The sequence below is a fragment of the Ranitomeya imitator genome, chromosome 8 (genome assembly GCF_032444005.1).
Source record: "Ranitomeya imitator isolate aRanImi1 chromosome 8, aRanImi1.pri, whole genome shotgun sequence".
NCBI lineage: Eukaryota > Metazoa > Chordata > Amphibia > Anura > Dendrobatidae > Ranitomeya > Ranitomeya imitator.
The window spans coordinates 116,324,163-116,341,990 of NC_091289.1; the positions used below are offsets into that span (position 1 = coordinate 116,324,163).

The 17,828-nt window shown below is 41.1% G+C and overlaps 2 protein-coding genes across 2 annotated transcripts in view; one reads left to right on the forward strand and one right to left on the reverse strand.

The window, feature by feature from the left end:
- The window catches only part of KCNT2 (potassium sodium-activated channel subfamily T member 2), a 1,033,274-nt gene that overhangs the window by 612,522 nt on the left and 402,924 nt on the right, over nucleotides 1–17,828 (reverse strand). Inside the window, exons 7-8 of the mRNA XM_069737282.1 lie at nucleotides 3,468–3,551; nucleotides 2,158–2,252 (exon numbers count right to left, since the gene is read on the reverse strand). Of these exons, the coding sequence (XP_069593383.1) occupies nucleotides 2,158–2,252; nucleotides 3,468–3,551 (179 nt within the window). The remainder of the gene's footprint in view (nucleotides 1–2,157; nucleotides 2,253–3,467; nucleotides 3,552–17,828) is intronic.
- LOC138647920 (uncharacterized) lies at nucleotides 8,782–11,608 on the forward strand. The gene is made up of 4 exons (XM_069737281.1): nucleotides 8,782–9,020; nucleotides 9,471–9,695; nucleotides 10,159–10,569; nucleotides 10,929–11,608. Exons 3-4 carry the CDS (start codon nucleotides 10,159–10,161, stop codon nucleotides 11,457–11,459), a joined length of 942 nt encoding a protein of 313 aa, XP_069593382.1. The 5' UTR covers nucleotides 8,782–9,020; nucleotides 9,471–9,695; the 3' UTR covers nucleotides 11,460–11,608.

The window sequence follows — 17,828 nt, forward strand, 5'->3', positions numbered from 1 at the left end:
AGGACCTTTCGATGACGTCGCGGCTTGTGATTGGTCGCGTGAGCGGTCACATGGGCGTCACGCGACCAATCACTCACGCGACCAATCACAAGCCGCGACGTCATCGAAAGGTCCTTCAAGCGCTGATTCTTAGGAAGGAAGGCTGTGGGTTAGAACCAGGGTGCGTCCGAGGGTGAGTATATTCCTAATAGGTATATACTCACCCTCGGACGTGCCCTGGTTCTAACCCGCAGCCTTCCTTCCTAAGAATCAGCGCTTGAAGGACCTTTCGATGACGTCGCGGCTTGTGATTGGTCGCGTGACGACCATGTGACCGCTCACGCGACCAATCACATGCCGCGACGTCATCGAAAGGTCCTTCAGGCGCTCATTCTTAGGAAGGAAGGCTCCCGGTTACAACCAGGGCGTGTCCGAGGGTGAGTATAGCAATATTTTTTATTTTGATTCTTTATTTTACACTTAAATCTGAATTCCGATACCGATTCCCGATATCTTAAACATATCGGGAATCGGTATCGGAATTCCGATTCCAGTTCAGAAGATCGCCGACCTCATGGCCGACCCCACACAGGGGTCGGGTTGGGTTTCATGAAACCCGACTTTGCCAAAAGTCGGCGACTTCTGAATCTGGCCGACTCGTTTCGCTCAACCCTAGTTGTTAGTATTATAAATACACATGAATAAGCCTATAACTGCTATGACTGAGAATAAGTGATTTCAAAGGTACAAAACACAAAAGCTCCCATTTCTAATAGACCTGTCAGGATTCGAGCCCAGCAGCTCTTGTGCTCCAGGTGGCAGCTCTTCCTTCAGAGCTATTCAGCTCGCTGGACAGATATGTGCTAACCCAAATACTTGTACCTGTGTTGTTCCTGATTGTCTCCACCCTGAATTCCTGATTGCCTCCACCTGAGTTCCTGACTGGCTCCATCCTAATTGAACACCCTATTTAAACCTGGCATTGCCCTCCTTTCCTTTTGAGATTATTGAGCTACCAGCCTCTAGTCAATCTTCCTTTCACCTGATCTTTCATTCTACAATTAAATTGCTGCTCCTGTGTACTGCCTCTTGGCTATACTTCACTACACTGTGTGCTGCTCCTTTAAACTACATTGCTGCTCCTGTGTATCAACTCCTTTGCTATCCCTGACCATGCTACCTGCCGGAGCAGCCCCTAGTGGTTGCAATACTATAACTCCAACCCAGGTCAGTCAATAGCAAGACCTCCCACCTAATCTTTTTATATAAAATGCACATGTTAAGATGTTTTCAGCAACTTTAAAATTAACATTGATTTTATCCATTAATGTGTGCTGGATCTCTTCCCACTTTGTAACCTTCTGTGTGGGATTGACTCTCCTGAGGTCTCCTAAGCACCATGTATCCTCTGATATCTGATAGGAGAAATCCTGAATATTTTTTTTCTTTTTATTATAGATAAGGTTTGAATAAGGAGCCATTCACACAGATACATGTAGTGCACCCTGCCATATTACAGCCTATTGATAACGCCCATGCTATTAGTACTCTATAAGTACACCCCACAAGGACAGATACGGTAACCCATATTCTCTCAACAATACTGGGTGCATCCTGCCCAGACTAAAAAAATAGAGTAGGTTTTAGGTAATCCTTTGGACAAAATAAGGAAGCACACAACCAACCACAAAGGTCCACATTGTCAGAACAGTCCCTATACTAAAAGAAAAAAAACACATCAAAAGGACATTAATTGTCACATAAAAAACAACCATATTTTCCAATATCTGCTCACATTACTAATTCACTGTGGGATGCAGCAGACCCTCATAGACCTCATATACAGTATTTTTTCATATTTGTGTGAAATGTTGGTGTGAGGAATTGGGTAGTCAGTCCTTAGGGGTGTATTTTTATAGCTCTACCTCTCTCAGTATGGCTGCTTTTTACTGTGATTTTTTTTAATTTATGTCCTTTTTCTGTAATTTGGTTATACAATAACAGCAATTATTTTAATTATCCTTCTGTTTATTAAGAAACACAATTAATTATTCTCTGCATCTAATAATGGCTCCACCAATGTAGAATTATTACTGTGCATTTTAGTCAGTGTTCTGGGCACAAATATGTACAATTACATATGATACATGTTATCAATAAAGGCAGTAATTGACTTACCAAGTAAAGATGAGACATAACAGAGTTGATATTAAAATTAAAACTTGATTAAACATTGCAGACTGTGTTCTTTGTATTGCTCGGTGCAGATCATTCTGAAATATGCCAGAAAACAATAATTATACCACAATCAACATGTTATCAATCTGATTCTATGCACAACTTTTTGTAATTATAGGACCAGATCAGGTCAGCAGTTACAGGTTTACACAGGGCGAGGATGGTGCAGGTTTTAATATTAGTCAGTGTAGGACCATCCCGATCAGAGTTACCTTGTCATGGTGGGATGGCTTTTGTGCTATTTTTGATCAAAAGCAGTATTACTAAAAACTCTGGGTTATTTAAATGCACTTTTTGCTTTTTATTTACTTAGTTACAGCTGGGTTTTTGCTCACTTTTTCTCTTGTAGGTTTTATATGTTTTATGGCCAACGTGAACAAGCGCTTATGAGCTGCATGTATACCAACTCAAGTGAAGCTCAATTTTTGTGTTTTTTTCCTTTGTATTATTGCATTCTGTGCAAGCTGGGGTGTGGTCTCCCTGTTTCTGGGCTAGAGATTGTATAAAAGGCTTTCCCAGACTGGTGTATCACTGGTTGGGATCGGTCTGTTTGTCTGCCCTTATTCACGCTGAGGTCAACATTGACACATTGTAAGGTTTTAATGTTAGGCATTGTAGGACCATCCCGATCAGAGTTACCTTATAATGGTGGGATGGCTTTTGTGCTATTTGTGATCAAAAACAGTATTACTAAAAACTCTGTGTTATTTAAATGCACTTTTTGCTTTTTATTTACTTAGTTACAGCAGGATTTTTGCTCATTTCTTCTCTTGTAGGTTTTATATGTCCACATAAATGGCAACCCATTATGCTACTTAGCTTAACCCTCACAACACTTAGTGTGCTGAAGGAAAAACTCTGGGTTTTATATTACTAACACCATTGGGCAAAGTGAAATATATCTCTCATCCAGTCCTTTACCAGTGACTTTGTCACAATACTTTTTTTTTTTACTTTAGCCTTTTACATCATAATATAAGTATGTCTCTACTTTCCTTGTAGAATTGTATATTTTTTCTTCATTTGTTTTTTATTCCAGTGCATAAACCTGGACAGATGAACCAACAGTAGACTTTAAAATGTTTATATTATAGCACTTTACTTCCTTTATCCCATTTATGCATTGTATTATTTTTATTGCTGTGTTATTTTGCTTTCTATATCTTTTTATTACATTTCATTCAAAAATTGTTTTAGTGGTATTATTTCAGATAAATAGAAGACTATAATGTCTCATATATAAAACTTACAATCATATTCTCTAAGGCATGTTTTGCCAGCCAACAATTCAGGAAAACAGGAACAAATAAATCCCTTAAAGGAGGCCAAAAGATCTGCCAAAGAAACAAAGCAATGTTTAATTTCTTTTTATATGCATGTAGAGACAAATGAAAAAAAGTGTAACAAAAAATATATAAGTGATCAATCAGAATGTCAAATATAGACACTTCGGTAGTATCAAATAGAACATTTTTGAAAAATGTTAATTATACTTCACACTAAAGCCCTATAGCATATATGATACACTACGTATGCTGATACTACCAGTTTTCCATCATTCAATAGTGGAAAAACACTAGTTTACTATTTATTATGCTTGTTATATAGCACCAACACTTTTCACAGCACTTTACAGGCATTGTTTTAACTCACCATCCCCATTGATGATCACAATCTAAATTCATTTGCCTCAATGCACCACTGCATTTCCGTTAGTTTCTTGGCGTGAATTTGAACGCAGGAACACAGTGAAAAGAAACCGTGCTAGCTAGAGATGAGTGGATAGATCTCCAAATGATCAATTTGGAATAGAATTTTCACAAATTCACAGGTCCTTTCTGATTTGAACACTTTGTGATTCAAAAATAAAAATAAACGTTCAGCACCATTTCAAACGGTGTTGAAGATTCAGTGAGTGGGCTCATGACATCAAGCACGGCCATATTGGCATTCTCAAAATGACCTGCAGCAACCACATCCCATGGTTTAGCCCAGGCAATCAATATGGATTATTACAGCCAATATATAAGATGGAGGCTGGCCAACCAGTGCCATTATAGGCTTTTCCAGGGTAGGGATAGGAGGCAAGTGAACACAATTCATTTCACTTAAGGATGGAAAAAGGCCTAATCTGATTGTGTGTACTTGTTCATTGCTGATATAGATTAAAAAGGGGTAGTGGTAGCCTTTTAATATTTGAAAAATAGTGTAAAATTTGTTATTAGTAATTTAAAGATTTGAGTGATATATGGAAGTGCTGTAACTCTAAAGTCACTCAGTGTGACTATGAATGGATTGATCTTAGATATAATGCATCAGCAGCACTTCAGCAAAAGCATTTTTAGTCTTCTCACACTATAAAGAGGACATTGTTTAACCTCTCAGTGCTTTTTTGATACTAACCAAAAATCCTGAAACCAAGGCTTTTGTGCCAGAGAAATTATGCTTCCCACATTGTGAGATAGGCAGGCCCTATTTTATAACAAAAAATGTAAACACAGCTATCTACATTACAAAGTTTTTATGTTGGAAAAATGTGTTTTTTCTTTTTTTAGCTCACTGTCTTCTTACAATTGTTAAATATCAGACCTATGCACACCATTCAAATACTACTGGTTACCATCAGTTTTTTTTTCTCTTGCCAGATAGATTGAGGTCATTTGGACAGTAATAGAAATGTGTTTTTGCGAAAGAGCTCAAAACTGGTTTAACTCCTTGACAACCGCAGATACATATTAAAACTGTGGCCATTCTTGTTTTTTATTTTTTTTTTACAGAAGACGAAGGCTTCCGTGGAATTAGGCATTAGGTGAGTATAATTGTGTTTATTATTTTTAAATAAAAAAGTAAAAGTGTGTTTTGTTTTATTTCTAATAAAGGACTTTATTCTGGCTGTGTCTTTATTTGCCATACAGTTATAGGATTAGTAATGGTTAGGTGTCTTATAGATGCCTCTCCATTACTAATCCATGGGCTTGATGTCACCTGACAATACAAAGGTGATATCAACCCTACAAATATGAACCCCACTTGTTACCACTACAGGACAAGTGGGAAGAGCCAGGCAAAGCGCCAGAATTGGTGCATCTAATAGATGTGCCTTTTCTGGGCAGCTGTGGGCTGCTATTTTAGGCAGGGGAGGCAATATTCATGGGCCCTTAACAGTCTGAGAATGCCAGCCCCCAGCTGTCTGCTTTAGCAAGGCTGGTTGTCAAAAATGGGGGTGACCCATGGCTTTTTAAAAATTATTTGTTTAAATAATAAAAAAAACAGCATGACCTCTATTCTTGATAACCAGACTTGTTAACACTGACAGCAGAGGATTGCAGCCCTCAGCTGTGAGTTTTGCCTGGCTGGTTGTCAAAAATATAGGGAACCCACGCCAATTTGCTTTTTAATTATTTATTTAAAGCGCAGGAGATGGCTACTGGTTACTCCCCTCAGCAGCTCCTGCTCTCGCTGTTATTAGTTGCAGCAGGCATCAAATGATGGGAGCAGTAGTCCTATCCACTGACACCAATGACCAGAGGTAAACTTTATACCTCCTATCACAGCTGAGCACTTCATGTGACACTGTGGGAACCGAGGCTGTCTGATTGGCGGGGATAATTTCACCGCTGATCAGAAGAGGTGTTTGCCGCGCTGTCATGCACATGACAGCGTGACTAACTCCCGGTTTTAGGGGCCGAACCTGAACAGTCACACGGACTTCCTGGTGAAGTCCATGCCCAAACAGTAAGTGTCCGGTATGGACGCCAAGCATTATTGTTCGGGTTCGCCCATCTCTACTTATAACTTCCTAACAATCAAATTATGTTTCAAAAATGTTGCTGATGTAAAGGAGATATGTTGGAAATGTTGTTTAATAATTATTTTGTGTGGCACAACTATATGATTTAAGGGCATAAAAATGTAATGTTTGAAAATTGCAAAATGTTCTAATTTTGTGTAAAAATTTTTATATTTTCATAAAGGTATGCTAATGATATAAACTAAAATTTACTCACACGAAGTAAAATATGACATGAAGAAATTATCTCAGAATCACTGGGATCTATTAAAGTGTTTGAGAGTTATCATTACATGAAGTGACACTGGTCACCTTTTAAAAAATTGTCCTAGTCATTAACAACTTTCCGATATCGGGTGTAGTAGTATGCCAATGTTGGACTCTCTCCCTTTGATGTGGGTTCTGGCGCTGAGCCAACATCTTTTCCGGCACATGTCAGCTGTTTTGAACAGCTGAGATGTGCTTCTAACAGCCGTGGGTGGAATCAAGATCCACCTGCGGCAGTTAACTAGTTAAATGCTGCTATCAAAATCTCTGACAGCGGCAATTAATATACGCTTCCGGCAAGCGCGCTGGAAATCCCACACATCGGCACCTGTGTCACATGACGCCAGAGGTCTCCAGCAGACCTTTACGGTTGTCACTGCCAGATTACTATGAGCTCCGCCCAGTGGTCAGCGCTCATTGCAAGTGAGCAATTCTGCAACATACAGACAATCTGATCATCGCCAATATGTAGCAGAGCCAATCAAGTTATAGCAGCTTCTAGTCTCCCTTGAAGGTTATTGGAGGATGCCAAAATTAAAAAAAGGTTTTTTAAAAAATAAAAAAATATAGAAGTTCAAATCACCCCCCTTAATAATAAATAATAATAATTTTATTTCTATAACGCCAACATATTCCGCAGCACTTTACATTTTAGAGGGGACTTTTACAGACAATGGACATTGCAGCATAACAATAAAGACATAGATCAAAACAGATACCAAGAGGAATGAGGGCCCTGCTCGCAAGCTTATAATCTAAGAGAAAAAAAGGGAAGACACAAAAGGTGGATGGTAACAATTGCTTTCATTGTTCGGACCAAACATAATGTAAGAAACTCGGTGTTCATGTAATGCTGCATTTAAAATAAAACAATTAAAGAAAATCAAACATACACATATTTGGTATCATCGCATTCAGAACTGATCTATCTATATAAAAAAACAATTAACCCAATCGCTAAACGGCACAACGAGAATAAAAGACAAATTGCCTGGTATACTTTTTTTGGTCGAAACAACATTGCATTAAAATGCAATAATGGGAAACTGAAAGATTGTATCTGCACCAAAATAATATAATTAAAAATGTCAGCAAAACATAAGCCCTCACTCAGCTCGAGATCACGAAAAATGGAGACGCTACGGTTATCAGAAAGTGGTGCAAATTTTTTTTTTTTTTACAAAATTTGGAATTGTTTTCACAACTTAGATAAAAAAGAACCTATACATGCTTGATGTCTATGAACTCATAATAACCTGTAGAATCATAATGGCAGGTCAGTTTTAAAATTTAGTGAACACAGTAAACAAACAAAGCAAAAAATAATTGGGGAATTGCACTTTTTTGGAATTTCATCGCACTTAGAATTTTTTTCCCATTTCTCAGTACACAATATGTTGAAACCAATGGTGTTTTTCTAAAGCACAAACAACTTTTCCCTTAAAAAACAAAACTTCACATGGCCATATTGACCAAAAAATTAAAAAAAATGATGGCTCTGGGAAGAAGGGGAGCAGCAAATACATCCGGGGGTTAATGGGTTAAGGTCTAAATTAGATCCGTCACTAAGGGGTTAATAAATACAGAGCTTTTAGGGTATGTGCACACGTTCCGGTTTTTTCATGATAAAAACGCTATAAAAACTCATTAAAAACGCATACATTATGCATCCTATCATTTAGAATGCATTCTGCATGTTTTGTGCACATGATGCGTTTTTTTCTGCGAAAAAAACGCATTGCGGTAAAAAAAAGCAGCATGTTCATTATTTTTGTGGAATTTGTGCTTTTTTCCTGCAAGAAAAAACGTGAAAAAAATGCATGCGGATTTCTGGCAGAAATGTCCGTTTTTTGTCAGGAAAATTTCTGCAAGAAATCCTGACGTGTGCACATACCCTTACAATCCATGGGAAATTTATTTAACAAAAATCTAATATTTTTTGAAAATTCAGCAGGCCTTGCAAATTTGAATTTCAAATACTCTGCCCATTTCTAAATGTGACCGCTGAACCACATGACAAAAATAGGCCATATTACAAATAATTACAGCTAAAATGCAAACATGGTAAACTTATCTTAGCCCCTGGAGGTCCCATGCAGTATATTTCATCATCATGTTTCCTATAATGATTTTACCTTTCAATAGTGCTCAAACATGACTGGCCTGGCTTGCATCATCTATTTGACTGCTACTAAGTTGGATGGGTTCTAATAACCCTACGGTGATGTGAGTGAAGTTGTTATATCTGTCCATGCGCTACGACGCCAAAAATATAACTCCCATAAATATCAGATTGCTGCAATACCTCAATATTCATATCTAGACCCTGGAGACAGAATGTCTAAAAGCAATTGTCCAGTTTTCTTTGAAGAGAGGAAACATTCCACCTCTGTGCAAACAAATCTCAATCTTACTGTCTTTCCTCAAAGCATTTCTCTACTATAATAATCTGGTCACTGCAGGAGGTCCCTGCTTCAAAGGATGTTGAAGTGTTAAGGTGCCTTCACACTGAGCAATATTGCAACGAGAACGACAACGATCTATGACGTTGCAGCGTCCTGGATAACGATATCGTTGTGTTTGACACGCAGCAGCGATCCGGATCCCGCTGTGACATCGCTAGTCGTTGCCGAAAGTTCAGAACTTTATTTGGTCGTTAGATCAGCCTGAATCGTTGTGTTTGACATGAAAAGCAACGACGCCAGCAACGATGAAAGGGGCCGTCGCAGCGTCTTGTTGTGGCCAGGTAGGCGTTATGCATTACAAAAGGAGACGCCTTTAAATTTAGCAATGTCGCTCGTAGATAGATACGCAATTATTTTGAAGATCCCAATATATTACAAATTACAAAAGGAGACGCCATCTGTCATAATGGCCTGGGAGGTGGTGTGAACATTATTATAGTAATGTAATTATCACCATACTCCCAAATGCATTCCAAAGACAAAAGGTGACGCCTACATCACATTATTACATTAAAAAAGGCACCCCTTTACATTACATTACAAAAGGTGACGCTAACTGTCATGACAGCCTAGGAGGTAGGTGTGAACTTTACATAAGGGCGTATTTACAATGCATCACTATTACAAAAGAAGACCCCTTTAAATCTCATTATTACATTACAAAAGGTGACGCCATAACGTTATAGATTTCAAATGGCTTTGTTGTTACGTCTCACTGAGAACGCTGATAGGTCACATCGGGGTCATCTGTACCTGCGTTCCGAAATATAAACCGCGACTTTACAACTTTTCAATCACTTGTGCGTACTCTGCCATCCACGAGCATCTCGTGTGCGTCTTGGTTCGAAATCCATCGTGTTCCTTCTCCATCAACTCGTGGGCGTCTTGGCTGTAACTTTTGAGCGACCTGTTTGTAGATCTTCAACTCTGCAGCGTTCTCAATTAGTACATCTACGGTGAGTATATCCTTGTGCTGTATTCATTTGCCATGCAGCAATACTAATTTATGTGTATAGAAATAGATGTATACTACATCTCAGCAGTGATTTTTTTTAGAGCTTTCACGTTTATAACCAAAGACGCTTTAGCGTCGTAGTATTTCCCTTTTAAGTGGTAATGCAAACGATTTTGTAGTATGGTGTGTTTCACCAACATGAAATTGGCCATTGACAAAATAGCAACCAATAGAATTTACAAATTTTTCAACGCTCAAAATGGATAAAAATAGCACCCATCCCATCCCCAAATGGTGGCTATGGGGAAACACACAAACGGCCCCCATCCCATCCCCTAAGTGGTGGAAATAGTCCCACAGACCATCCCATACAAAAAATGACTGATAACAATAGGAACGGCATACGGCTCATCAAACTTTTAATTTTTGCTGTTTCTTAACTTTTCTTTTTTTCTTTTTTAAAGATGTCTACAAATGAGCAGGACTGTGTTCGGGCACTCATAGAGATGTACCGCTCCCTGCCCTGTTTGTGGAAGATAAAATCTAAGGATTATAGCAACCGTTACATGAAGAGAGAAGCGTATGAGAAGCTGGTGGCCGTCTACAGGGAGTATCATCCCACAGAGACCGTGGATGAAAACATTGTGAGGAAAAAGATCCAGGCTCTCCGCACAGTTTTCAAAAAAGAGGTCAACAAAGTGGAAAATTCTAAGAAGTCTGGGGCTGGAACTGAGGAAGTCTATGTGCCCAGGCTGTGGTATTACGACCTGATGGCATTCACTAGAGACCAAGAAATCCCTCGCCCGTGCCAGACTGTGACAAGCCTTTGTGAGCCATCGCCCGAAGATATCCTGCCTGAGTCTCCTGACGAGCAAGTAAGTACCCCCAAGCTTCCCTTCTTGTAGCATGCCGTGTGTCTTGTATGTTTATGAGACTGCATGGTTTCCAGTAATAGTGAGTCACGTTGTTCATGTTTAATCCCCCTGATGATAACAGCTGCCACTTCCTGTGTCCGTAATTAACATATTGTGTCTTCCGCACATTCGTACAGTATTGCCGGCCAATGTAGTTCAGCACAGCTCTTTAACCCCTTTGTTTTTTAACCCAGGTAACTGTTCCTCATAGGTTCCAATGGGCATAGAGGTGTTTGGGGAGGTGTGGGCTCTCTAGGGCTGTGTGGCAGAGTCGTTTGTATGTTATTTATTTTAAATTTTTCTTTTTCATGTAATTGCAGGTGCCTCTGCAACAGCGGGAAACAACGGAAGCGAACAATGTCCAGTCCCCTCAGTCCTCCAGTAGCCCGTCTGTCGAGGAGCAGACATGTCCACTGCGCCCATCTAGAAAAAGAAAATCAACAGCAGCCACACCTGTGGATCTCCTGGCAGTGGCCAACAGCATCTTGTCCAAGCACGTCACAACCAAACTCTCCCCATTCGCATCCTTGGTTGAGGAACGTTTAAACAGACTGGATGATACCCAAAGATCTCACGCGGAGAGAATAATGTTTGACGTTATGAACGCGGCAGCCGCAGGAAAACTATGCGACACATCAACATTGAGCATTGACGTCCGTCAGCCCAGTGCCCATTTTTATTGGGGACACCAACAGGAGCCCATGCACAGCACTCCTGTCCGCAGACCTGGGCCACATAATTCTCAGTTCCGGACACCACCTGCACCCCCTTCTTTTGGTGACTTATCACAAGGACCTCCTATGGCCACGCACCACTACAGTGAGATGGACACTTACTACCAAAATTTGTAGTGTTGTAGTTGAAATAAATGAGACTTGTGTTTTAGATGCTCCACAAGTAATCCCCTATGCCTTCTCCCCTGCAGGCATCCTCCTGGCACCCGGTCATTAATCCCCTATGCCTCATCAACATTAAAAAAGTATTGTAATAAAAAATAATAAAATTTTTAATACAAATTATTAAATTTTTGGTTTCTTAAATTTGTGTATGTACTACGTGTCTCTTTGGCTTGGCAATAAATGACGCCGCTGGGCAATATACTACGTTGCTGGGCAATATGCGACGGGGACATGCAAATGCTAGAATACCCAATACATTACCGTCACACATAACTATATTGTTAACGATATCGTTGCTTTTTGTGACGTAGCAACGATATCGTTAACTAAATTGTTGTGTGACAGCGTCCAGCGATCAGGCCCATGCTGGGAGATCATTGGTCGCTGGGGAAAGTACAGCACTTTTTTTGGTTGCTGAATCTCCCGCTGACATCGCTGAATCGGCGTTACACACAGCATGTGTAACGCCGATTCAGCGATGTCGTCACAAGAAACAAGGGAAACATTGGGTTACTAAGTGCAGGGCCACTCTTAGTAACGTGATGTTTACCATGGTTACCGTTGTCAATGTTAAAAAAACAAACAGTACATACATTCCCGCTGTATGGTCAAGTCCCTCGCCTTCGGCTTCCCGCACTGACTGGTGAGCGCCGGCCGGTAGTAAAGCACAGCGTTGACATCACCGTTGTACTTTACGCCCGGCGCTGAGTCAGTGCTGGAAGCTGAAGGCGAGGGACATGACCATACAGCGTGAATGTAAGTATGTATTATTATTTTTTTTAACATTTACAACGGTAACCAGGGTAAACATCGGGTTAATAATCGCGGCCCTGCAGTTAGTAACCCGATGTTTACCCTGGTTACCCGTGGACTTCTGGATCGGTGCTCGCTGGAGAGCTAACTGTGTGACAGCTCTCCAGCGACCAAACAGCGATCGACATCATTGTCGGTATCGCTGCAGCGTCGATGAGTGTGAAGGTACCTTTAGAATATGGTGAACATCTACTAATATATATACACACACAAATCAGGAAATCACTAGTGCATAGGATGCTGCAGACTCACAGGTTTCATATGATTGATACAGAAGTAGAGTATGTTCATAGATAGATATGTTTATTGGTATGTATTGGTATGTATGTAAAATAATAAGAAATAACAAATAGATATATCGTTATGTTCACATTTATTACAGAAAAAGGAGTATCATGGGTCATCCAAAAATTGTTATAAATGAGCACTTTTACACAAGAGCACTTGAACCCCCAAAAATGTCATCCATAATACATGGTAAAAGTTATGCCAACAGTTACGTTACAGCTGTTGATACTGCCATGGGACAGCCCCTGGCCCATTGAAAAAGTCAGAGTACTTGTCCCTGCTATTCGTTGCATCATCACAGTACCTTCCAGAACCCAGACTTTCCAAACCACAAATCCTGTGAGCGTCTAGACGCCATTCGCCCTGGGTTACATCTCCGTTACCCTGGTCCACAGAGTCTACATACTGTGGAGGGCTGTATGCAGTGGCATCACGGCGACGTAGAGAGTAGTGGAGGACACAACAAGCAAGCACCACAGAGTCAATAGACGTTAGTTTCATGTTTAGTGCTGTGTGGAAAACCCGAAATCGGTTTGCCATAATTCCGAATGCATTTTCCACAACGCGTCTAGCTCTTGAAAGTCTGTAATTAAAGATTCGTTGTTCCGGTGTCAGAGTCTTCTGGGAGAAGGGCTTCAAAAGGTTGGGATGCAGTGGGAAAGCCTCATCTCTGACAAAGACAAAGTTCATGTTTTCTGTTGTGTCACTGTTGGGCGGCAAGGCAAGTTTATTATTTTTCAAGCGTTCCCCAAAATCTGTGTGCTCCAAAACTCCTCCATCGGATACTCTCCCGTTAATCCCAACAGACACACTTATGAAATCATAGTTAGCATTTACGAGGGCCATGAGAATTATGCTGAGATATCCCTTATAGTTATAATAAAAGGAGCCAGAGTGTGGTGGTTGGGTGATGCGTACATGTTTGCCATCCAAGGCCCCACCGCAATTAGGGAACTGCCATTGCTCCTCAAATCCCCTTGAAATCTCTTTCCAGTCATCCGGGGTCTGTGGGAAAGGCATGTAACTGCGGTGTAAAACTGAGACAATAGCTTTGCATGTCTCTGGGATGATGACGCTGAGTAGGGATCGGGATATAGCTGCGCTGTAATGCAAGTCTTGCATAGACCTGCCAGTCGCCAGGAAACGCAGCGTGACAGCCAGCCTCTCATCCACAGGGACAGCTGCTCTCATCTGTGTATTTTGCCGCCTGATATAAGGTTCTACAGCTGCAAGTAGGACATTAAATGAGTCCTCCGACATTCTCAGGTAGTTACGAAAATCATGCGGGTTGTTATCCTGCAGTTCCCTTATAAGGCCCATATGGGACAATTGATTCCTCTTCTGCAGCCACTGTTTGGTCCACATGCGGCGCTGACGCTTTACACGATTGTTTCGCGTTTGAACCTCCAGCTGGTTGTGAGCTTCTACCAATAACGCGGCCGCAACAATCACAGGTACATCCGAATGAGACATGGCAACCTGAGAAAGGAAAAAAGAAAAAAAAATTACTACATATGATTTGCAAAACTTACACAAGACATCCAATACTGTAATGCATTCTCCGTTGCGTCACCGATGCTGCACCATTTGACAAAAATGTTAACATAGGATGTAAGGTACTATATATATATATATATATATATATATATATATATATATATATATATATATATATATACACACATACATACACACACATATATATACATACACAGAGATATACATGGCTAATTGTAAGCAACATTAACACAACAGCCATACCCCATAGATACCCTCCATTAAATGTACCATCCACTGAAACAAACAGGACGATGAGCGCTGCCGATTTATAACAGGAACGCCAAATAGTGACTTTTAGAGCCGGCGTCACACCCGCGACGGTGTGCATAAATGGAGGCGCTATAGCGTTGCGAATCGCGCGCCAGAACGGCAGAATCAAGGACCTCCTCTGGGCGTGGCTGGGTGGTGCCATACAGCGTCTCTCTTGCTAAAATGGCGGCGAGACAGCGATGTCCTCCTTTGGGACAGACAGAGGTCCGCTTTTTTGTTAAAAAAATGGATGCCATGGACTATGAGGGCCGGGAGAGTCGCCCAGCACACCCAAATCTACACAAGAATGAGGTGTTGCGCCACATTGCCCAGAAGATGGAGCGGAGGTTCGGCATCCGGCTCAGTGCGCTGCAGCTGCGCAAAAAGTGGGCCGACCTCCGGTACAAACAGCCACTTTATCTGGCAACGTTGCGGGCAGAGACCAGGCAAGGCAAGTAACAATATAGTGTAATTGGGAGACACACAGTATCAGGAGGGGGGAATAGGGACACTCGCACTGCCTACTTAATTTTTTATTTAAGTCTACAGCTCTGTACTTCTGGTGTCTAAACCTTGCGTGTCTTTTTTTGGGGTGTAGAGAGACGCTGCCGGCAGAGGACAGCACCCACTGCAGCCAGCAGTACAGCGGCTAGCAGCGGAAGCCCACAGCCAGTGTCGTCACGTAAGTTAACCACCCTTTTTTAGAATTTAATGACGCCATACGGGCCATTAGTAGGGAGGTTAAATATTGTGTACATTACAGGTGCAGTAACCCCACCGCAGGCCACAACCCCGCCCTTTCAACACCCATCTTCCTCCCCCGGGTCGGCGTCATTCTCTCCAGCGACAAGCATTCGTAAGTGACAAAACCAGCAAGCGCTTCACCACAGTGAGTTCAATTGTTAACCAGATATGTATTTGCTTCCTTTCAGCAGCAGGAGCTGTGGCCTGAGCCAGGGGATGGGTGGTCAGCAGCTCCGCGGATGAGCAACAGGCGTCCCTTCTCCGTAAGTATTGAGAAAGTGGGAGGGGGTTATCGGTGGGATGTCACATTTGACAACGACTAAACGGACCCTAAAACATTAAACATAAAAAATGCCCTCTGGGGCAGTACAAAATTGAGTGTGTAGTTAAAAGTACCATTTTACAATAAACGATTTACTAACGATCATTACCAGCTATACGACCTGTTCGTGATCATTGGTAAGTCACTGTGTGGTCGCTGGGTCGCTGTCACACAGAACGATTGCGTTAACAATATCGTTGCAACTTCACAGAAATCAAAGATATCGTTACAAAAATCGTTATTTTTGACGGTACCTTAAATTGCTGGTTATGTAAACACATGCCATCGTTGCAGCTTAATCACTGTCCATTCTCCAACCTCTTCTATCACAGAACCGGACACCGTGAGAGAGCTGCTGGCCAAGCAAGACCGCCTGGAGCCGGCAGCAGCGCTCATGCTGCAACAAGTACAGCAACATGGCCGCACGCTGCGACACCTCTTGAGGCGTGGGAGGTTCTGATTTTTTTTATTTTCTTTCATTGTTTATTTTCTGTTACTTGTTATTTTTCAGTTAACAACATAAAAAAGTTTGATTTGACACAATTATGTTTGGTTTATTGTGTCTATAGCCGCCGGCAACACACCGTGCGCCAAGAAACGTCACCACACACACTTTTTGGCCCACATAATATCTCCAGTAGTTAAAAATAAAAAGACTGCAGCTTGGTGTGTCTGTAGTATACAGATATGAGGTGGGCCAAAAATATTACATGCATCTCCATAATCACACAAATTGAGGGGACAATGGTTGTCACACGGTACATATCTATGCTCACCTGCCAGGTGTCAGAAATAGTGAATTCATGAGCCTGTATATGTTTATCATGAATTCATTTTTTCTGACACCGTACTTGATGAATATAGATAGCATGACAGTGATTGTCTCTTGATCAAAAAAAAAAATAAGGTCAGTTTGTGTAAAAAAAAAAATTGGTTTACCAGTTGTGAGCTGTTTTTATTTACTTGCGGAGCAGGCCAGGGACAGCTAAGCCAAGGTAGACACAAAAGAGTTGGTTGACCTTACCATATAGTTTGCGCAAAAAATGCTACACAGCGCCAAAGAGTTTGCAAACTGCATCCGAAAGTGCCTCCATCTTGTGTGTCCGCTTACCAGATGCACAAGATAGCTGCCAGATATGTTTTATACATTACTATACCATATACTTAGATAAGCATTGCGTCTAGCATTACTACACAGCCATTACTATACAGAAAAAAAAAAAAAAAAAAACACAAAAAAATTGAACATACCGTTGATGAGCAATAAAAGAACCGATGAAGACGCCGGCAGTGGAGTACGGCGTTCCGAACAGAACGTTCACAGTAGAAGAGGATCGTAGCTGGAGAAGGATCATTCCGGACAGGACGCTAGAAATGCAGAAAAACATGCATACGCAGCTCTCGAACAATGTGAATCAATCGCTGTAGAGTCGCGGTTTATATTCTGGGACGCCGGGACGTCACATCCTGGGTGACACCTATCTGACTACGCTGCCAATTCATCGGATCGTTTACACCACTGCTGTTTGACGTGAAGCATGCAACCAGCGACAACGATCCGTGAGTCGCTGTTACGTCACTGTATCGCTCCGGCATCGTTCGAACGTTGGTGTGTTTGACGTCTCTACAGCGATCTAAACAGCGACGCTCCAGCGATCGCCTTTTGGTCGTATCGTTGTCTATATCGCTGCAGCGTCGCTCAGTGTGAAGGTACCTTAAGTTTCTAGCTTCTTTAGTTAATTAGTTTCTCTTCTCTCTAATTGTAATGAATCCCATATGTTATATGTGACGTCCTTGTTTCAGTGCAGGTGTGTTATGGATTTATGTTTTTTCTCTATGACGTATGAGCTTCGGTTACAGCTCATAGAATGGATTTATGCCTTTACGAGCACGATTTCTGTAAATAAAGACCATTAGTGTCTAAATTGCATCAGTTGAATGATGTTTCCCCATTGACTTTGATGATTTGAAGTTTTTACTTGGGCTCGGTATTTTTAGATGCTTTCTGGTGCCAGTTTTCCCCTATTTTGCACTGTTGTTATTGCAGATTGTTGTGATCATGTACACGATTAAGATAATTCTGAAAATGTTCACTGAACTGAGCTGGCCAAATTTAATTCCCAGCTTTAGCTTCAATCCATTGGGTTTTTTTTCATGGGGTTTTATAAAATCAAATTTAATCAAATCAAATCCATGTCATGTTCAAAGCAAATACGATATGATATGCTATTGTCCTTGTCACTTCTTGACAAATAACAACTTGCTTCTATCCATTGCTCTTACTTCTGCATTTATTCCTTTGTCATTCTTATTCTCTCATAAACTTTCATGTTCAGATTCTTTCT

What these genes read in the sequence shown, in the direction of transcription:
- LOC138647920 (XM_069737281.1), top strand. Translation starts at nt 10,159, where the DNA reads ATGTCTACAAATGAGCAGGACTGTGTTCGGGCACTCATAGAGATGTAC. An exon ending in CTGAGTCTCCTGACGAGCAA is followed by an intron (nt 10,570 to 10,928) that starts GTAAGTACCCCC and finishes ATGTAATTGCAG; the next exon opens with GTGCCTCTGCAACAGCGGGA.